Source organism: Bombina bombina, chromosome 7 (assembly GCF_027579735.1).
Source record: "Bombina bombina isolate aBomBom1 chromosome 7, aBomBom1.pri, whole genome shotgun sequence".
Classification (NCBI taxonomy): Eukaryota; Metazoa; Chordata; class Amphibia; order Anura; family Bombinatoridae; genus Bombina; species Bombina bombina.
This window is the reverse complement of record NC_069505.1, coordinates 463274254-463298109: the sequence shown is the minus strand read 5'-3', so window position 1 is coordinate 463298109 and position 23856 is coordinate 463274254. Positions and strand designations below refer to the sequence as shown.

Genomic DNA, 23856 nt, shown 5'->3' with positions numbered 1-23856 from the left:
CTTTATTTCCACCCACAGGGTTTCTACATTGTCGCCTGTATCAGAAATATCTTCCCTTATTGTAGGTTTAAGGTTAGGTTTAATATACATGCAGATTCCTCCACCCCTTTTATTATTTCTGTCCCTTCTAAATAAAGTATACCCCTCTAAGGCCTAGATTTAGAGTTTGGCGTTAGCCGTGAAAACCAGCGTTAGAGGCTCCTAACGCTGGTTTTAGGCTACCGCCGGTATTTGGAGTCACTCAAAATAGGGTCTAACGCTCACTTTTCATCCGCGACTTTTCCATACCGCAGATCCCCTTACGTAAATTGCGTATCCTATCTTTTCAATGGGATCTTTCTAACTCCGGTATTTAGAGTCGTTTCTGAAGTGAGCGTTAGACATCTAACGACAAAACTCCAGCCGCAGGAAAAAAGTCAGTAGTTAAGCGCTTTCTTGGCTAACGCCGGTTTATAAAGCTCTTAACTACTGTACTATAAAGTACACTAACTCCCATAAACTACCTATGTACCCCTAAACCGAGGTCCCCCCACATCGCCGACACTCGAATACATTTTTTTAACCCCTAATCTGCCGACCGCCACCTACGTTATCCTTATGTACCCCTAATCTGCTGCCCCTAACACCGCCGACCCCTGTATTATATTTATTAACCCCTAATCTGCCCCCCACAACGTCGCCTCCACCTACCTACACTTATTAACCCCTAATCTGCCGACCGCAAAGCGCCGCCACCTACGTTATCCTTATGTACCCCTAATCTGCTGCCCCTAACACCGCCGACCCCTGTATTATATTTTTTAACCCCTAATCTGCCCCCCACAACGTCGCCTCCACCTGCCTACACTTATTAACCCCTAATCTGCCGACCGGAGCTCACCGCTATTCTTATAAATGTATTAACCCCTAAAGCTAAGTCTAACCCTAACACCCCCCTAAGTTAAATATAATTTACATCTAACGAAATTAATTAACTCTTATTAAATAAATTATTCCTATTTAAAGATAAATACTTACCTGTAAAATAAATCCTAATATAGCTACAATATAAATTATAATTATATTATAGCTATTTTAGGATTTATATTTATTTTACAGGTAACTTTGTATTTATTTTAACCAGGTACAATAGCTATTAAATAGTTAAGAACTATTTAATAGCTAAAATAGTTAAAATAATTACAAATTTACCTGTAAAATAAATCCTAACCTAAGTTACAATTAAACCTAACACTACACTATCAATAAATTAATTAAATAAACTACCTACAATTAACCTAACACTACACGATCAATAAATTAATTAAATACAATTCCTACAAATAAATACAATTAAATAAACTAGCTAAAGTACAAAAAATAAAAAAGAACTAAGTTACAAAAAATAAAAAAATATTTACAAACATAAGAAAAATATTACAACAATTTTAAACTAATTACACCTACTCTAAGCCCCCTAATAAAATAACAAAGCCCCCCAAAATAAAAAAATGCCCTACCCTATTCTAAATTACAAAAGTTCAAAGCTCTTTTACCTTACCAGCCCTGAACAGGGCCCTTTGCGGGGCATGCCCCAAAGAATTCAGCTCTTTTGCCTGTAAAAAAAAACATACAATACCCCCCCCCAACATTACAACCCACCACCCACATACCCCTAATCTAACCCAAACCCCCCTTAAATAAACCTAACACTAAGCCCCTGAAGATCTTCCTACCTTATCTTCACCCTGCCAGGTTCACCGATCCGTCCTAAAGAGCTCCTCCGATGTCCTGATCCAAGCCCAAGCGGGGGGCTGAAGAGGTCCATGATCCGGCTGAAGTCTTCATCCAAGCGGGAGCTGAAGAGGTCCATGATCCGGCTGAAGTCTTCATCCAAGCGGGAGCTGAAGAGGTCCATGATCCGGATGAAGTCTTCTATCAACGGCATCTTCAATCTTCTTTCTTCCGGATCCATCTTGCAGACCTCCGACGCGGAACATCCTCTTCTCCCGACGCCTACTAGCCGAATGACGGTTCCTTTAAGGGACATCATCCAAGATGGCGTCCCTCGAATTCCGATTGGCTGATAGGATTCTATCAGCCAATCGGAATTAAGGTAGGAATATTCTGATTGGCTGATGGAATCAGCCAATCAGAATCAAGATCAATCCGATTGGCTGATCCAATCAGCCAATCAGATTGAGCTCGCATTCTATTGGCTGATCGGAACAGCCAATAGAATGCGAGCTCAATCTGATTGGCTGATTGGATCAGCCAATCGGATTGAACTTGATTCTGATTGGCTGATTCCATCAGCCAATCAGAATATTCCTACCTTAATTCCGATTGGCTGATAGAATCCTATCAGCCAATCGAAATTCGAGGGACGCCATCTTGGATGACGTCCCTTAAAGGAACCGTCATTCGGCTAGTAGGCGTCGGGAGAAGAGGATGTTCCACGTCGGAGGTCTGCAAGATGGATCCGGAAGTAAGAAGATTGAAGATGCCGTTGATAGAAGACTTCATCCGGATCATGGACCTCTTCAGCTCCCGCTTGGATGAAGACTTCAGCCGGATCATGGACCTCTTCAGCTCCCGCTTGGATGAAGACTTCAGCCGGATCATGGACCTCTTCAGCCCCCCGCTTGGGCTTGGATCAGGACATCGGAGGAGCTCTTCAGGACGGATCGGTGAACCTGGCAGGGTGAAGATAAGGTAGGAAGATCTTCAGGGGCTTAGTGTTAGGTTTATTTAAGGGGGGTTTGGGTTAGATTAGGGGTATGTGGGTGGTGGGTTGTAATGTTGGGGGGGGGTATTGTATGTTTTTTTTTACAGGCAAAAGAGCTGAATTCTTTGGGGCATGCCCCGCAAAGGGCCCTGTTCAGGGCTGGTAAGGTAAAAGAGCTTTGAACTTTTGTAATTTAGAATAGGGTAGGGCATTTTTTTATTTTGGGGGGCTTTGTTATTTTATTAGGGGGCTTAGAGTAGGTGTAATTAGTTTAAAATTGTTGTAATATTTTTCTTATGTTTGTAAAAAAATTTATATTTTTTGTAACTTAGTTCTTTTTTATTTTTTGTATTTTAGCTAGTTTATTTAATTGTATTTATTTGTAGGAATTGTATTTAATTAATTTATTGATAGTGTAGTGTTAGGTTTAATTGTAACTTAGGTTAGGATTTATTTTACAGGTAAATTTGTAATTATTTTAACTATTTTAGCTATTAAATAGTTCTTAACTATTTAATAGCTATTGTACCTGGTTAAAATAAATACAAAGTTACCTGTAAAATAAATATAAATCCTAAAATAGCTATAATATAATTATAATTTATATTGTAGCTATATTAGGATTTATTTTACAGGTAAGTATTTATCTTTAAATAGGAATAATTTATTTAATAAGAGTTAATTAATTTTGTTAGATGTAAATTATATTTAACTTAGGGGGGTGTTAGTGTTAGGGTTAGACTTAGCTTTAGGGGTTAATTCATTTATTAGAATAGCGGTGAGCTCCAGTCGGCAGATTAGGGGTTAATAATTGAAGTTAGGTGTCGGCGATGTTAGGGAGGGCAGATTAGGGGTTAATACTATTTATTATAGGGTTAGTGAGGCGGATTAGGGGTTAATAACTTTATTATAGTAGCGCTCAAGTCCGGTCGGCAGATTAGGGGTTAATAAGTGTAGGCAGGTGGAGGCGACGTTGTGGGGGGCAGATTAGGGGTTAATAAATATAATATAGGGGTCGGCGATGTTAGGGCAGCAGATTAGGGGTACATAGGGATAATGTAAGTAGCGGCGGTTTACGGAGCGGCAGATTAGGGGTTAATAATAATATGCAGGGGTCAGCGATAGCGGGGGCGGCAGATCAGGGGTTAATAAGTGTAAGGTTAGGGGTGTTTAGACTCGGGGTACATGTTAGAGTGTTAGGTGCAGACGTAGAAAGTGTTACCGCATAGCAAACAATGGGGCTGCGTTAGGAGCTGAACGCGGCTTTTTTGCAGGTGTTAGGTTTTTTTTCAGCTCAAACAGCTCCATTGTTTCCTATGGGGGAATCGTGCACGAGCACGTTTTTGAGGCTGGCCGCTTGCGTAAGCAACTCTGGTATCGAGAGTTGAAGCTGCGTTAAAAATGCTCTATGCTCCTTTTTTGGAGCCTAACGCAGCCTTTATGTGGACTCTCAATACCAGAGTTATTTTTATGGTGCGGCCAGAAAAAAGCCGGCGTTAGTTTTTCGGGTCGTTACCGACAAAACTCCAAATCTAGCCGTAAGTTAGCTGCCCAGTCATGTGAATCATCCCACCAAGTTTCAGTTATACTGATAACATCATAGTCCTCCTGCAACTAAGAGCGTCAGCTCCCCCATTTTACCCGTCCTGCTTCTTGCATTTGTTGTCATACATGTAATTTTCATGTGCTTTCTGCTGATACTTGGTGTGCTTTCCTCCATACTTTCTAATGTGACATTTCTTAAGTCATCTCTTCCTTGAGATATCAAAGGACTGACAGATTCACAGACTGATCTCTCTATTCTATTGTGTTCTAACTGACCCTCCCCCCTTTGCCTAGTTTAAAAGATTCTCTAAACTTGCTACCATCCTTTCCTCCAACACACTTGCACCCATGTCATTTAGATGCAATCCATCCTTACTGTACAAATTATACCCAAGTGAAAAGTCAGCCCAGTGCTCTAAAAAGTCAACCCCCTAATTTTTACACCATGTTTTTAACAATGAATTAACAGACCTTAGCTCCTTCTGCCTTACTGAATTAGCACACTGCACTGGTAATATCTCAGAAAATATATCTTTGGAGGTCCTTGTTTTAAGCTTGCTACCTAACTCCCTGAAGTCATTTTTTAGGACTCTCCATCTCCCGCTGATTCCTTCATTAGTACCAATATGTACCATGACTGCAGGATCAGACCCACATCCCTCTAACAATCTATCAATACGCTCCACCATATGCCTAATACGAGACCCTGGAAGACAGCAAACTGTTCTATTTAAAGGGTCTGGATGACAAATTACCCTATCAACCTTCCTAATAATAGAGTCTCCTAGCACCAACATCTGCCTCAGGCCCTGACTTGTATGTCCCTCTTCCATGACTGAAGGACTGTTAACTATAGTATGCCCCTCTACCATGTCTGAAGGACTGCCCACCATAGTATGCTGCTCTTCCACAACTAAAGGACTGTTCACTATACTAGGCAAAACAGCCCTCTCTGGCACTGCCACCCCTGAACTGATATCCCCAACATCTTCACTTAATCTGGCAAATCTGTTGGGGTGTACCAGCTCAGAACTGGCCTGTCTCTTCCGCTTACCTTTACCTCGCCCTCTAACTGTGACCCAGCTACATCCTGAAGTCTCCTCATCTGAATCCTCCCCATTCCCACTGCTAGAACCATTAACAATTAGCTCAGTCCTATCCATTTCCCTTTCAAGTGTCTGAATTTCATGCAGTGTTGCAATTCGTTCCTCCAGAACTCCAGTATGAGTTTCTAAAGAGACAATATGCTCACATTTACCACAAACATATAATCCCTGAAGTGGCTGCTCCAGTGATGCAAACATATGGCAAGCTGTACACTGAATAAGATTCTCACACATTCTTGCTAAAAGGTTTAACTTAAAAGTATAAAATAATTATATTTCCCCTTGGTTACCCCAAACCCTTGTTTGCCTAACTACCTTGGTTAGCTAACTATTATACTTAAACAGACAATGTTACTTTAACAGAGAATAAATACAGCAAACCCACTTAGAGTAATCTCAACAGAGTTACTGTGCTAAATGTATAGGATTGCAAGGCCCAAACAGCTGAAAAATGCCCCACCCCTAATTACCCACACAGGAAACAAGAAAAAAAATAAAGAAAAAAAAATGGATAGATACAAACCAACAAACAGTTATTTGGTTTTATAAAATGCAACCCTTGCAAATCAAAATATTTATAAATTAGCTTGGTTAGCTAACTATTATTATTAAACAGAAAATCTTACTTTAACAGAGAATAAATACAGCAGACCCACTTAGAGTAAGCTCAACAGAGTACTTTGTAATAATGTTTAATAGTATACAGGTGGCCCTCGTTTTACAACGGTTCAATTTACACCGTTTCAGAATAACAACCTTTTTTTCCAGTCATGTGACTGCTATTGAAAAGCATTGAGAAGTAGTGCATTTATTAAAATAGTTTAAGAAATTTGTGGAGAGAAATATTTCTGTATTTAATGTACTTATAATGTCCCCAACACAATTAAACCCTATACTTCGGGTGGAAAAATATTATTTCCTCAATCACAATAATAAAGGTGGGGGGTGCTCAATATCCTGTTCTAAACATGGAAAAATTTAGGAAGGAAAAATGGATATACCAGAGCACTCAAAGTGAACTATTAAGGATTGATTCACAATGTGAGTTGGAGTGCAGGACCGGGTATTATAAATAAAACATAACTTTTAATAATGTCCAAGTAAAAATAGTAAATGATAGTGATAAACATTCACACAGTGTAGTGTATATTAAAATCAATTAAAAAAGGGGATGAATACTGAAGTGCCAAGTAGTGGCCATACAAAGTATGTCAAGTGGGTAATTCTCAATCAAAAAGCAGTATATAGTGCTTAGCAATAGCAACAAAACTAATTCAATAAGAAAAGGAAGTTACACTTCCACAGAATATGATGCTGAGTGCAGTGCTCAGCCGTAGTTAGCTTCTATTAAGTTCACACACTCTGTACACAATTACAATTACAAGATAGAGTTGAACTAGTGAATCTATCTCTATCTAGACCTGTGTAGTGAGTCCGAATAAAACCCAATTCACAGAAAATAGGAGTAGATTGAGTGACTTAAACCGCTAACTTGTATATGTTGCTATTGTACAATTATACCCACAAGAAGGGTGTGTGTGGTGGGTGAGTCTGGCAAGGATGTACCACAATATGCTCGCAGATTGCACACGGAACTAATCTAAAAAGAGGATTGACCTCACAACAATTATCTAGCTAGTGCAATGCTGGAGCGGTACTACACCTTGTCAGAATCCCATACTAATCCCATACTTAGTGTAATGTAGTGAAAAAGGGTACTAATAGAGAAGCCCGAAAAATCGGCTTGTTAGCTTAGAAGGAATACTTCTGGTAAGCGTTTCAACATTACGGTCCAATATTCACAATTATACACACACAAGCTATATTAAGTTTTCAGCATTCATAAGGAGCGCCTGATGCGCATTTCGCCACCTCCGTGGCTTTCTCAAAGGCTAACCCGTCCTGCCTCAACTCGAGCGGTTAAATACCGCTCAGAGCCAATCACGGGTGAGTAATCGTGCACACCCACTAACGGCTGGCCAATCACTAGTCAGCTACCCCATTGGGTAGAGGTATGTCACATGACTTGTCATCCTGATGCAGATGGGCGTGACTCATCACGCAACTATACATCAGCATAGACGGATAATATTTGTTTAGAAGGAGCGATATATATCAAACAAATACCAGTCAAATCCTTTTATCACCAGTCGCCATAGTGATCTAACATAACAACTTTGCTTCATGTCCAGTCATCTACATTTAGTTAGCATATGACGAATAAAAGGGGGGAAGTCTGAACATAAGTTAGAGTATTAACACTGATATGTAGTTCCATCTATTGTTCTCCTGGTAATGAAACTGAAATAATGACATACGGCTGTGTATCTCCCATTAGCACCGATATAAAAAATAGAGTTTATTATATATATGTAAATTGCCAGGAAATTACTATATATGTGATTGAACTAATGTCACTGGTGTTATGCCCTCAGATATTCTTTAATGAAGTCTGCTGATAAGACAATTTACAAATAAAGGATTTTATCACGATCAAGATTTCAGGATTAGCTGTTGTAAGTGAACCAAAGTAACTCCTATTTAATCGCAGCACTTCGCATGTCTGCGAACTAGTGACAATAAATAAATACTATATAGTTGATACTCAATCAAAACCACTCTCCTATACAGAGGCGTATTAAGTTGACTACGTAACATATAAGGGCTATCAGTAATAAATCCTATATTGTAGTTGTGGCTGATGGTATGTATAGGGCCAGGAATTCAGCCAACACCATTTAGATCACAGGTGTTGCAAAGTCTCGAACTTTTTAGTGAAGCCTGAATAGGTTTGTACGAATGTTTGCTATCTCATGCAAAACATATAATACATTCTGATTTTGCTCCAATTGTATACTAAAATATGTTATGTTATTTTCACATATTATTTAAGGAAATGAATTATGGGGGTACAGACATCGCACGTAATCTTTTGCTAGTTTTAGCTCCAAAGCAAGGTCCTATTATAGGTATCATGTCATGCGATTTAGAGAAAAGAGTTATAACCATCTTGTTCATTAATACCCAGTGGTGCTAAAGTATCTAACCAGAATATCCAGCGGCATTCTGCTTGTAGTAGCATAGTTTCTACATTTCCTGCTCTGATCCCAGGTTTTATTACTTGTAGCACTGATATCTTTAGTTCTGGTTTTGTACTGTGGTTTTTCAAGTAATGTTTCGCCACTGGGGGTAAGTTCTTGCCTTTCTCTTGGTCTTTTAGGCAGTTCTTTATACTATTAATGTGCTCGCCCAATCGTATGCGTAGCTCCCTAGTAGTTATTCCAATATAACTTTTGCCACATTTGCACAACAAGCAGTATACAACATTTTTGGTTTTGCAATTTGCAAATCCCAGCATTCGCTTAATGCTTCCTGTTCGTGTCCTGTATTCCCTTTCATTAGAGATATATTGACAAAAACTGCATGTGCCACATGCGTACGTTCCGCATATGTATTTATTCGTTCTTCTTTTGGTGAAGTGGCTTTTAACCAACAAATTCCCTATAGTTGGGGCTCTTCTCCAGCTTGTCTTTATACTCTCACCTACATATGGTGATAGATCTTTATCAGATTTAAGTATTCCACTATGTTTATTCAGAATATTTGTGATTTTGTCATGATTGTTGTTATAAGTGGTCACAAATCTGACTTCTTTTTCTACAGTTTGTACTTTCTTTTTAGGAATCAGAAGTGATTCCCTTGGTGTTCTTTTCGCTCTTTGGTAGGCTTTACGTATTATTTTACGACTATATCCTCTGTCTTTGAGTCGTAATTTCAGTTCTTTTGCTCTCTCATTAAACACTTTAAAATCCGTACAATTTCTCCTTATTCTGAGGAACTCTCCCGTGGGAATAGCATTTTTAGTTCCTCTAGTATGGAAACTCTCGTATTGGAGAATTGAATTGGTTGCTGTTTCCTTCCTGAAAAGATCTGTTTTTATGTAATTGTTGTCATCTCTGTAGATATTGATGTCCAAAAATTCTACTTTGTTTCTGTTTATGCAGTACGTCAGTTTCAGATTAATCTCATTCTGATTAAGATTAGTGATAAATTCTTTAAACATCTCTTCGCTTCCCGTCCATATTATGAAGAGATCATCTATGTATCGGCACCACATATTTATATGATCAGTATATTTAGACATACTGTCAGTGAATACATATTCACTCTCCCACCACCCTAAGTAGATGTTGGCATAGGTGGGGGCGCAAGATGACCCCATGGCGGTGCCCTGGATTTGTAAGTAGAAGTTATCATTAAAAACAAAGTAGTTATGGGTAAGTACAAATTGCAGTAGCTTAATCACAAATTTATTTCTCTCAGATCTATCATTTGATTGCATGCTTAGGAAGAATTCAACAGCTCTCAAACCGAATTCATGTTTGATTGAGGTATAGAGTGATTCAACATCACAGGTGACTAAGAAAGAATCTTGGTCTAGTGTTAGGTCATTTATTTTACTTAGTACGTCCATAGTATCCCTGGTGTAAGATGGTAATGCCCATACAATCTCTCTTAAATATAAATCCAGAAATCTGCTCCCTTGTTCGCATAAACTGTTTATGCTGGAAACAATGGGTCTACCTGGTGGTGACTCCTTATTTTTATGTATTTTGGGTAGAAAGTAAATAGTAGCAATCCTGGGATTTTTGACTTGTAGGAAAGAATGTTCCTTAGAGCTGATCAGATTGTCTGCCTTTGCCTCATTAATCAATTTTAGGTAATCAGTCAGGAATTGGGATGTTGGATTAGAAAATAAGTGCTTGTAGCATTTACGGTCTTTTAATTGTCTATTTGCTTCGGCAATGTATTTATCCTTCCCCCAGATTACAATATTTCCTCCTTTGTCCGACGGTTTGATGATTACATCATCCCATGAACTAATTTCTTTTAATGCCTCTTCTTCTTTTCTAGTAATATTTCTTACTTTTGTGTCTGGTAATTCAAGGAAGTCATTCATGACCATTCTCAAAAATACCTCAATTTGCGGTACTTTAGTGGTTGGTGGCATGTACTTAGATTTGAGTCTGATCTGTTTTTCAAGAAACTTTTCATTTGTGCTTATTTCAGTTTCTTCATTCTCATTTAATAATTCGATCAAGATGTCTAGTGTTTGGAGGTCAGAGGTCGTACTGTCCTCATGGGTACTGTACATTTTCTTTAATATTAGTTTCCTACAATAGAGATGTAGATCCTTAATTAAATCAAATTTGTTTAAAGGGGGGGAGGGAGAGAATGATAAGCCTCTAGATAAAACAAGGGTTTGTGTTTCTGTAATAGTTCTTTGTGTTAGGTTGATGACTTGTAGTTTGTCACTATCCCCATTTACCACCTCGGGCACTTCCCCCAATCCTCCCTTCTCTTGTATCCGTTGTCTGATCTGTACCCCCACCGTGCTCGATCTCGTAGGGTCCTGTTTTCTTTTTTTCCCCCTTCTGGTTGGTCTCTCGTATCTTTGTCTAGGTGTGTCGTGTCCCTTCCTAAAAAACTACTTGTACTGGGTCTGTTAGTGTTACTTTCTGAATCACTGTCCTCTACCGCCGCCGACTCACAATCTGATTGATGTGTCGTCTTAGGTGGAGGTAGACTATTGGGTGGTCTTCGTCTGGGTTGCTTATCATCCCATGTGAATATTCTTCCTTTTTCAAAATCTATCATGTTTCTCTTCATCTTAGAGCACTTAGTCTGTATTATCTCTTTCTCTCTCTTGTCTAGTTCTTCTCTCATTTCTTTGTATGATTGCTTAAATTTATCTAGTGTTTCAAATTTTTGTAGCTTTATATTATATTCACTAATTTCTTTATCCAGCTCTGACATGACTTCTGTTTCATAATCAGATAAAATCGCAACCAAAATTTCGGAGCAGTTAATTAGTGCCTGCTCCCATCTGTCCTTATAGGTATCAATATGGAAGGAAAAGGTAGGAAAGAGGCGTACTCTAAGGCCTCTGGGTATGATATGTTTTGCAAGGTATTTATCATACGCGCTCTTATTCCAAAAAGAGCGCGTGTGTTTTTTAATTAAATAATTTAGGGATTTTAGACCATCTTCCCAATTGTCTATTATTGCGTCAAGAGTAGTTTCGGTATCACATGCCAGTGCAAAGGTTTTATCTATATCTCTCAATCTCTGGTCCTGTCTGTTTTTAAAGTCTTGTGACAAGCTGTGCATCATTTTTAGTATCTGTATAGGAGAGTGGTTTTGATTGAGTATCAACTATATAGTATTTATTTATTGTCACTAGTTCGCAGACATGCAAAGTGCTGCGATTAAATAGGAGTTACTTTGGTTCACTTACAACAGCTAATCCTGAAATCTTGATCGTGATAAAATCCTTTATTTGTAAATTGTCTTATCAGCAGACTTCATTAAAGAATATCTGAGGGCATAACACCAGTGACATTAGTTCAATCACATATATAGTAATTTCCTGGCAATTTACATATATATAATAAACTCTATTTTTTATATCGGTGCTAATGGGAGATACACAGCCGTATGTCATTATTTCAGTTTCATTACCAGGAGAACAATAGATGGAACTACATATCAGTGTTAATACTCTAACTTATGTTCAGACTTCCCCCCTTTTATTTGTCATATGCTAACTAAATGTAGATGACTGGACTTGAAGCAAAGTTGTTATGTTAGATCACTATGGCGACTGGTGATAAAAGGATTTGACTGGTATTTGTTTGATATATATCGCTCCTACTAAACAAATATTATCCGTCTATGCTGATGTATAGTTGCGTGATGAGTCACGCCCATCTGCATCAGGATGACAAGTCATGTGACATACCTCTACCCAATGGGGTAGCTGACTAGTGATTGGCCAGCCGTTAGTGGGTGTGCGCGATTACTCACCCGTGATTGGCTCTGAGCGGTATTTAACCGCTCGAGTTGAGGCAGGACGGGTTAGCCTTTGAGAAAGCCACGGAGGTGGCAAAATGCGCATCAGGCGCTCCTTATGAATGCTGAAAACTTAATATAGCTTGTGTGTGTATAATTGTGAATATTGGACCGTAATGTTGAAACGCTTACCAGAAGTATTCCTTCTAAGCTAACAAGCCGATTTTTCGGGCTTCTCTATTAGTACCCTTTCTCACTACATTACACTAAGTATGGGATTAGTATGGGATTCTGACAAGGTGTAGTACCGCTCCAGCATTGCACTAGCTAGATAATTGTTGTGAGGTCAATCCTCTTTTTAGATTAGTTCCGTGTGCAATCTGCGAGCATATTGTGGTACACCCTTGCCAGACTCACCCACCACACACACCCTTCTTGTGGGTATAATTGTACAATAGCAACATATACAAGTTAGCGGTTTAAGTCACTCAATCTACTCCTATTTTCTGTGAATTGGGTTTTATTCGGACTCACTACACAGGTCTAGATAGAGATAGATTCACTAGTTCAACTCTATCTTGTAATTGTAATTGTGTACAGAGTGTGTGAACTTAATAGAAGCTAACTACGGCTGAGCACTGCACTCAGCATCATATTCTGTGGAAGTGTAACTTCCTTTTCTTATTAAATTTGTTTTGTTGCTATTGCTAAGCACTATATACTGCTTTTTGATTGAGAATTACCCACTTGACATACTTTGTATGGCCACTACTTGGCACTTCAGCATTCATCCCCTTTTTTAATTGATTTTAATATACACTACACTGTGTGAATGTTTATCACTATCATTTACTATTTTTACTTGGACATTATTAAAAGTTATGTTTTATTTATAATACCCGGTCCTGCACTCCAACTCACATTGTGAATCAATCCTTAAAGGATTACTTTCTGTTATAATTTTTAAGACAAACAACTAACATATTAAAGTTAATGAACATTAATTAAAACCTACTGACCTATATTTTCTCCAAAATGAAGTTTCATAACGTTATAAAAGTTATATATTTTATTCCCAGATGATGTCACGTTATCCTGCCCACTATTTTCAGCACTGTGTGTTCAAAATACTTAAACCAATGAAATTGTGTTTAAAGCACCATTTTGAAACCTAGGTATTGTAAACGGATTGGTACAGAGCAAAGGATACCCACGGAGTGGGTTTGGAAAACAATTAAATTTGCAGACAAGATTTCTGATATACGGTAGAGATATGTTAATGAAATGCTATTGATAAAAAGCGTATTTGGGGTAGTTAGTTAGTAACAGGCATAGAAAATATTTACTTACAGTGGCCCTTTAATAGTTCACTTTGAGTGCTCTGGTATATCCATTTTTCCTTCCTATATTTTTCCACATTTATTAAAATAGCCAGTAGGTGGAGCTGTCCGCTTGTGTTGCAGCAAAGCCAAGCAAGCCGAAATTAATCAGTTTAACCAGACCTGAGCTATCGAGCAGATTTCAAAGGAACAAGATCTTCCTGTCTATTAATCAGTCCAGATTGGAATGCATAGAAAGAACTGTTTGCAGAAAAATGCAAGTGAAGTCTGTGTTGTGTGATTATTTTATTAGGTTTATAATGCTGTTTAGCAAAGGTTTTTGTTCATTTAACTTAGTTTAATTATATATTCTGTGTTGTGTGATTATTTTATTAGGTTTATAATGCTGTTTAGCATTTAAAGTCTTCATTTCAAAGCTTTAAAAATAATGTATTAGGTGTTACTTATGACAATTTTGAGAGGGGCCTGGAACCTATCTCCCTCACTTCTCATTGACTTACATTATAAACTGGGTTTCAATTTACAATGGTTTCAATTTACAACCATTCCTTCTGGAACCTAACCCCAGCGTAAACTGAGGGCTACCTGTATTTAAATAATTTTAGTAGGGTTAGGTTTTTTAATATGTAATGTAGTTTAATTTAATTTTATAATAGTTAAGGTAGGTTAATTAATAGTTAAAATTAGTTTCTTTAAATTCTACAGTTGTTTTAATTTTTTTGAAGATAGGGATGTTGTAATTTTAATTTAAAGTTAAGGGGTTGTTAGGTTTAGGGGTTAATAGCTTCATTTATATTTTTGCGATGTGGGGGGCTGATGGTTTAGGGGTTAATAGGTTTAGTTAGTGGTGGTGATGTGGGAGGCCAGAGGTTAATACGTTTATTTAGGTTACGGCGGTGTTGTAGAACAGCGGGATAGGGGTTAAAAGCTTTATTCATGTTGCTGCGGGGTTGGGGAGCGGCAGGATAGGGGCTAATACGTTTATTTATGTTGCAGCGGTGTCGTGGAACAGCGGGATAGGGGTTAATAGCTTTATTCATGTTGCTGCGGGGTCGGGGAGCGATGGGATAAATATATTAGTATAGTGGCAGCGTTAAGTAAAATGGTATAAATAAAGTTGGTAAAAACACAAATAGATGCAAGATCGATGACTGTTAGTTAACAATAGTCCAATGCTCATCGCCCCATTCTTGGTGCTTGTGTTTTTGACGGCTTTTTTTTATAAATAAGGAGAGCGTATTGAGATCCACGGCCGCGATGTTAGTCGAGCGTATTGATGCCGGTGAATGCAACATAGTTGACGCTTTGATAGATATCCCCCACAGAGAGAGAGAGAGACAGACAGAGACACAGGCAGAGAGAGAGAGACAAAGAGAGATACAGAGAGAGACACACACACAGAGAGAGAGAGAGAGAGACAAAGAGAGAGAGACACACACAGAGAGAGACAGAGAGACAAAGAGAGAGAGAGAGACACAGACAGAGACAGAGAGAGAGAGACACAGACAGATAGAGACACAGAGAGAGAGACAGACAGAGAGAGACAGACAGAGAGATAGAGACACAGAAAGAGAGAGAGACAAAGAGAGAGAGAGACACACACATAGAGAGAGAGAGACACAGACAGATAGAGGCAGAGAGAGAGAGAGACAGAGACACAGACAGAGAGAGACACAGACAGAGAGAGACAAAGAGAGAGAGAGAGACAGACAGAGAGAGACACACAGAGAGAGTGACACAGACAGAGAGAAAGAGAGAGAGAGAGAGACACACACAGACAGAGAGAGAGAGACAAAGAGAGAGAGAGACAGACAGAGAGAGACACACAGAGAGAGTGACACAGACAGAGAGAAAGAGAGAGAGAGAGAGACACAGACAGAGAGAGAGAGACAAAGAGAGAGAGAGACAGAGACACAGACAGAGAGAGACAAAGAGAGAGAGAGAGAGACAGACAGAGAGAGACACACAGAGAGAGTGACACAGACAGAAAGAGAGAGAGAGAGACACAGACAGAGAGAGAGAGACAAAGACAGAATGTGTGTGTGCATAGGTAGCTATAGTTGTTTTAGATTAATTACTAGTAAAGAACTTCACTGGGGCCATTTCTTTTTTCAAACACATTTCGGTTCTACGAAACACTAATTGTTGATGGAACTATTAATTCTATTGGAAAGGGATATACACTTCTGTTTCTGATACTTAAAGGAACATGAAACCCCAAATTTGTCTTTCATAATTTAGATAGAGCAGCAATTTTAAGCGACTTTCTAAATTTCTTCTATTCTTAAATTTTGCAAGAAAGTTATCCATTTGCAAGAGCACTAAAGGACAGCACTATTCCCTGAAATGTTGTGCTCCAGACACCAACCTATGTATCCTTTTAACAAAGGATACCATGGGAACAAAGCCAATTTGATAATAGAAATAAATTTGATGTTTTTTATAAAATTGGTTTCTCTGTCTGAATCACAAACAAACATTTGGGTTTCATATCCCTTTAATCTAGAAGCCTCTGCAGTAAATAAGACAAATAAAGTAGAAACGCTGACTGCCATTATTTTTATTCAGTAATGGTTTGTTTGCTGTTCTTATTCACTCACCTGATTGTTTTGTGGTACATATATAATTTGTGTTGTATAATTTGTGTTCCCAATAGGTTCCAAAACCGTAATCCCAGCCAGGCCACGGACTGCAATCCAGTCTCAGAAAACTAAAGATATTGTGAAATTAATTGCCCCAAAACTACCTATACCGTGTGTGAAAGGAAATTTCATTCCTGCTCCTGTGCCCTATGCGTTAAATATGGGTTTTGCCCAAGGTCAGAATATTCAACTTGCAATCAGTACTGCGAAACAGGGGAGTCACATAGCGATTTGTGTGGATCATAATACAGCGCCATTAGCAGGGATGCTGTGCACCTGTAATAAAATTAGGAAACAGATTGTGGACCATAAACCGCATGTTTGTCATGTGTGTGGGAAGGGCTATCACAGGAAGTCCCATCTGACCGTACACCTAAGAAGCCATACAGGAGAGAGGCCGTACGTGTGCCAGGAATGTGGCAAAGGCTTTTATCAGTCGTCAGCTTTAAACAAACACAACAGGAGTCACACTGGTGAAAAGCCGTATACTTGCTCGAAGTGCGGCAAAGGTTTTGCTACAAATTGGCATTTGGTTAAACATTATCAGTCGCATACTAGAGAAAAGCCGTATGTTTGCAATGAATGCGGCAAAAGCTTCACTCAGAGGACAAATCTCAATTTGCACCAGAAAACACACACGAAAGAGTAAGTTCTTCTTGAAGCATTAGAACGATCTGTGCGCTTCTACAGAAGAAAACCCATGCGTTTTGCATGGATTTAAGAAGAGGTCAAAGGATCAATCTGGTTATATTGCAGAAAACATTTCTCCCAGCTTATAACACACTGAAGAGCTTGTATAATACACAACCTATGGGTTTTGCTTGAATTCTAGAGGACCTGCTTTCAACATGGACAAATATGGCAACACCAGAAAATACCAAAAGCTGAAGCCATTATTTTAAATAAATATGTCAAGATTTAACCACAAACCAGCGGACTCACTGAGCAGAGAACCCATGTGTTCATGGAGTTTGAGAAGCATTCAATGCACACAAAATACTGTCAGTATATTTATTAAAATCTAAGTAGTGCTCTCCAAATAATATATCAGCTTATGGCAGGGTTATAACACAATATATTCAATAATTATCCTTAAAAATAGAAACCCTTAACCAACAAGCATCTACTAGAAACCATATAATTAATATAAATACCTGAATTCTTTTATTTAGTTAATATCCATGAACATTTTGAAATATATTTGCAATACCAGAATATGACACAATATTATATACGTTAAACCCAACTATTAAGATATGCTATCCTTCTTACAAAGCCCAGAAAAATTTACCTTAAAAAATCAGCCTTATTTACAATTAGCCTTTCATTCAGTTAACACAATGGGACTAAAACCTTTTACTTTTAACTTCCAAGCAATACAATCCTATCAGTGCTTATAAACAATAGGATAATATATATATTATGCTTTTTAACTGCAATTTATCCTAATACAATATTAATTTAAAACATCAGAACTTGCACAGATAAGTTACTTAGTCTACCAGATACAAATTTAAACAATACTTAGGCTTATGAAATATTATTCTATATTTGCATAGATAAACAATTTAAGATTGGGATTAGTTTAACAATACATAGGCTATGAAATGCTAACTTGAAATATAAACTCTTCCCTTAACTCTGCTACATACAGCAATAGTAAATGTTTACTTTACATTTTTGCATACAAATAGGCAAGCTAAGAGCTATTCAAGGTTATGCAATACAATTTAAAAGCACAATTTGCTCTCTCCAATCTTCCAATTGCAATTTAACTGTAGTGACTATGCATATAACTTATTCTAAAATATCACATGTAATTTCAATACTTTAACAAATAAATAAATCGGTATCCAATATTCCTTAATAGGAATTATTTTACCTCAGATCACCAATAAGTGTATATCGCAATCAGTGACAAAGGTAGATTAGCTTTGCTTGAGTAAAGTGGTATTTCGCGCCCAATCCAATTACAAGTCAGCTCAGCACAAATCTCTCCTTCTCTATATTGCATTCACTTTTTATTAGTTTTCCATCATGGGTAAATTATGGGTGGCCCTCCTTGTCTCTTTTGATTGGGTATTTTGAATACCTGATTGGATTGGCCCTTAACGGAGTTGAGCATGTTTACCATGGCAACGCATCTTTTGAACAGTTAAATTCCCTTAACTGTCCTACCGGTATTGGCCCTTAGGTGGCAGCAGACAGCACAACACAGCAATACATGCAATACCATTTCTAAACATTTTAACAACTTAATTCAGTATTTCTATGAAATGGTTATTCATTTTATCATAATTTACTGCAACAACTACTCACAATATTTGTTTTGGATAAGTAATATCTTATGAATTTTCTGATCTTTTTGATATGAAACACAGTATATTATATTAAAATAATGTATCCTGTTTCTGAAATTAATGGCATTTTTACATCTAATATGTTTTCATATAATATAGTATGCTCTATGTCTCCCACAATTCTTGCACGCAGGAACTTTGCCCATGGTTTACCTGAAATAAAATAATAAGTGTCATTAATTATTTCTTTTTAGGTCCACAAATATCTATTCATATTTTTAAAAACACAGAGGCTGAGGTATTCAGTGCACCTCTTTCTAAGTGCATAGATTGATGCCCATGACCAATGGTTGTCTGCAATAAAAATAGAAATAATTATTAGAAATGATCCAAGCATTCATATGTATTTGATGTAGTTATTTCTCAACATAGCAATCATCCATTTAATAAAAAATGTCTCAGTCCCATATATATACATATATGGGTTATTTGAATTATTCCAAACACATATGAAACTAGTATTGTTCCCTTTGCAAAAATGTATTTATTTTTATCTGTGTTATACAGGGGTTGTAAATGTTAATTCTTCAACCCACACTGTTTTCAGTAATTTTAAGTTCACACCATGGCATTTGTCTTTGTTTCCTAAGGTCTTCACTGCCCCACCCACATAGCATGGTTTATTTGCATTTGAAATGCACAGAGTTACTTTCTCACAAGATAATGTCGCCTGAGTTAGACTCTATGGCACGTTGTGAGGGGTAATAGATTTTATCTCACATTCCCAGGCAATCACACATATGGTTTCCTGAAATTGTTGTTAAATTTTAATTAAACCAAATGCTCTATTGTTCTCACTTGGATGCCCTCTTCACTTTTTGCACACTGAATGTGGGAGGATGGGACAGGAGTCCCAAGTTAAGAATGAATTGAATCATCCTCCACTGACCAGTCAAATACATGATCAAAATATGTATATACATTTATTAATCTTAAAACATATGATTAAAATATATATTTATTAACCTTACATATACCTTGACATAACGAGTCATTCATTTTACATAAATATGGAAGAATCTTTTTGAGATGGATATAGCTTCCAACACATCATTGAGTTGTTATAACAGAGAACCTACGCATTTTGCCATGTGGAAAAGACTTCAAATCAAAACTTTTACAGAAGAAATACTGTTTCAATTCAGAAGAGTTGATCATCCAATCAGAATCATCCAATCAGGAGAAGGGTGTGCTATGCGTATTTATACATTTCATTTACACCAGCTTAATTTGAAAACAAACTTCACACATTTATAAGATGATGAACATTTTAGTCTATTATGTTATTTCTAACATCTATTGGTGGAACTTGCTTGCTGTTGTTATATTGGTTATGTATCTTTGTATTTTTTTGGTGTTATCCACATTTTTCTATTGCTAGTACACCCATGTTCGCCAGGCTTCAACAGTCAAGGAAATATATTTTCTATCCTACTTCAAGAACTGTGTGTTTTAAACAGGGCAACACATTTCTTTCTTAAATTTAGAAAATGTTTTAGCTTGCAGAATTTACACTGAACCTAAAAGGTGGGTGAAGAAAAATGGCATTATGTTGGTTTATTTCTTCATCTGTAGTGGAACATAGCAGTGGTGCCCCCTGTCACCCATATTATTTGTGTTTAACATATACGAGTCACTGGCTGAATGAGAACTGGGGCTCGACTTAAGCGATGAAGCATTGAAGAAAATATCTCCAACTACATTACACCAATTTGTATTCAAAAAATGTATCTATATATTACAAATGTATGCTGAAAGAAATAGGAAGAGGTGACCTCTCTTTCCCACACGGTGGCACTGTCCTGCTTTTAAGCATTTCTGATCCCAAGTCATACGTTCTATTGAAATGTTATGGGTCTATCTATAGACTGCGGAGTAGGGAGCTATCTTTTGCACATGGTGGGACTGTCCTACCATAAAAGTGATAGCAAAGTCAAAATTAAACTTGCATGATTCAGATAGAGCATGTGATTTTAAGACACTTTTGCATTAACTTCTGTTTTCAAATGTGCTTCGTTCTCTTGCTATCCCTTGTTGAAAAAGAATATCCACATATCCTACACTAGTGGGAGCTGGTTGCTGATTGGTGCCTGCACACACTTGTCGGGTCGATTTAACAAATGTTGGCTGGACATGAACCACTGCAGTGGATCATTTCCGCCCGACATCGCTAAATGCCGACAGCACACGCTGTCTGCATTTAACATTGCACAAGCATTTCTAGTGAAATGCTTCTGCAATGCCGCCCCCTGCACATTCGCGGCCAATCTGCCACTAGCAGGGGTGTCAATCATCCCGATCATATCTGATCAGGATAATTGCTGTCCGCCAACGCAGAGGTGGCGGACCAGCTTCTTAACTAATGTTTCCAGCGAGCCTGAAGGCTTGCCCGGAAACAGCTGCATTCGCAGCATGTTAAAATCGGCCCCACGTGTTCAGCTAGCTGCCAGTAGTGCAATGCTGCTCCTTTAGCAATGGATAAGAAGAGAATGAAGAAAATTTGATAATAAAAGTAAATTGGAATGTTTTTTTTAAATTTTATGTTCTATCCGAATCATGAAAGAAAATTTTGGGGTTCCAAGTCCCTTTAACCCCTTGACCCATATCGATGTATATATACGTTGTGCTGTACTTTGGCTATCATTCCGCACAATGTATATACATGTCTGAGCTTCATGAAGCTCCAGCACTCTCGGCTGTTAAGTTAAAGCCGAGAGCAGGAGTTCCTGAAGCTCCAGGCATCTGCCGCATATGGAACCGGAGCGCGATTGGTGCTTCGGCTCCATATGACGGCAGATGCCTGATCGTTACAGACGGTAACACTGTGTGGCGGTGGGCAGCCCACCAGGGGAGGAAGGAGGGCCCTACGCTATGGCAAAAAATAAATAAAGAGACAGGGAGGGATGGGGCAGCTATGCTACAGAAAAGGGGATCTTGGGATGTGTGGGCCTAACGAAAGATCACAGGTGGGGGAGGGGGGCACTACGCTAGAAAAATAAGGAACAAATAATAAAAAAAAAATATTTCCTAAGATATGGAGAGTCCACAACGTCATCAATTCCTAGTGGGAATATCACTCCTGGCCAGCAGGAGGAGGCAAAGAGCACCACAGCAAAGCTGTTAAGTGTCACTCCCCTACTCATAATCCCCTGTCATTCTCTTTGCCTCTGTCAATCTAGGAGATGAAGTTTTAGTGTCTTAAGAAAATTGGGTTTCTTTCGCTTCAAACAAAATTTCTTTCTTAAAGGGCCAGTTTACACAGCAATCACCAGTCTATGTCCATAACGGAAATACAGTGACTAAAGAAAATATACATATATAGTTAAACTTGCTAACTATATTTTTAGCAAATTTTAGCTTTTTATTCCTGCTTCTGTGAGTATTATCCATGGTGCTGGCACTCCCCCATGAAAGGGCTGAGCTGTGCTTAAGTCTAGCACTCCCAACCTCCAATCATAAGCTATATGTAAATTCCTATGTCAAATGAGCATTAGAAATTTGCCTGCACAACAAATCCTCTCTAATCAATGCTAAATAGTAAAAATACATCTTTTTTAAAAATTCCTATGTGTAATAAAAGTCAGAGCTTTGACTGCAGACATCGGCTCTGTAAGATTGATGAGACTGAGAACGGCTGTAGAACGGCAAGACAAGCAGAGAGATCACTTCAGCTAAACTTCTCACAGTGTGTAGTAAGCATATCAGGAGGACTACGTACTTGCAACAAAACAGATTCTCACTATAGAAATACATACACTGTCTGCACAAATGCAGAGGTAAGAATTTCAGGTCAAATGATGTCTGTGTTGTTACAAGTACGTAGTCTCCTGGATATGCCACTACACGCTGTGAGAAGTTTAGCTGAAGTGATCTCTCTGCTTGTCTTGCCGTTCTCAGTCTCATAAATCTTACAGAGTCGATGTCTGCAGTCAAAGCTCTGACTTTTATTACACATAGGAATTTTTAGCAGGCAATGCAGGGCAGCCACGGCATCTGAGCAGGTAAACAGCTATACAATGTCAGGCACAGCTTATCAGGCAGCTTGTTGCAAAAGCTTTAGGAGAGGAAAGCACATGCACAATGCACTGAGGGGGAGTAACAGCAGACTGACCGTGCGGCCAGAACATTTTCTAAGGGGTTTAGGCAAAGTGCATTGTAAACAGACATTTAAAAAAAAATATTTCTAAATACAGAGCATGATTAAAACAGAATGTTCAGCACCACTATACTCAAATAATTGAACACTTTTTGGGTAAACTGTCCCTTTAAGACACGGTGAGTCTAGTATAGAAAGCAAGAGTAGGTTTACTCTAGCCTTTCTTTTATACACACGTCTCTGTGAGGAGTGGCATACTCTCATGCAGGGTGTGCCGTCCTCCTGCCGGACAGGTAGATGCAAGTGAGTGTGGTGGTCTTCTATGTCTTGGGGACTTGCACTTAAGGGTATTATCTGCAACTATATTGGGACATTTATATCCTTTAATGGGATTCTTAGGCAGGATGCAGGCACTGTGTGACAGGAGACAGATACAGCTTTCAGGGGTTGATACCTTGATAATTGTATTACCTGATTTGAGATAATACAGGGAGTGCAGAATTATTAGGCAAGTTGTATTTTTGAGGATTAATTTTATTATTGAACAACAACCATGTTCTCAATGAAACCAAAAAACTCATTAATATCAAAGCTGAATAGTTTTGGAAGTAGTTTTTAGTTTGTTTTTAGTTATAGCTATTTTAGGGGGATATCTGTGTGTGCAGGTGACTATTACTGTGCATAATTATTAGGCAACTTAACAAAAAACAAATATATACCCATTTCAATTATTTATTTTTACCAGTGAAACCAATATAACATCTCAACATTCACAAATATACATTTCTGACATTCAAAAACAAAACAAAAACAAATCAGTGACCAATATAGCCACCTTTCTTTGCAAGGACACTCAAAAGCCTGCCATCCATGGACTCTGTCAGTGTTTTGATCTGTTCACCATCAACATTGCGTGCAGCAGCAACCACAGCCTCCCAGACACTGTTCAGAGAGGTGTACTGTTTTCCCTCCTTGTAAATCTCACATTTGATGATGGACCACAGGTTCTCAATGGGGTTCAGATCAGGTGAACAAGGAGGCCGTGTCATTAGATTTTCTTCTTTTATACCCTTTCTTGCCAGCCACGCTGTGGAGTACTTGGACGCGTGTGATGGAGCATTGTCCTGCATGAAAATCATGTTTTTCTTGAAGGATGCAGACTTCTTCCTGTACCACTGCTTGAAGAAGGTGTCTTCCAGAAACTGGCA

The 23856-nt window shown here is 38.2% G+C and overlaps 1 protein-coding gene across 2 annotated transcripts in view; it reads left to right on the top strand.

Annotated features, from left to right (window-relative positions):
- Positions 1-18609, top strand: part of LOC128666737 (zinc finger protein 713) — a 143923-nt gene extending 125314 nt beyond the window's left edge. For both annotated transcript variants that reach the window (XM_053721492.1, XM_053721491.1), the window contains one exon: positions 16207-18609. In XM_053721492.1, coding sequence (XP_053577467.1) covers positions 16207-16841 — 635 coding nt within the window. In that variant the 3' untranslated portion in view covers positions 16842-18609. The remainder of the gene's footprint in view (positions 1-16206) is intronic.
- The last annotated feature ends 5247 nt before the right edge of the window (positions 18610-23856 follow it).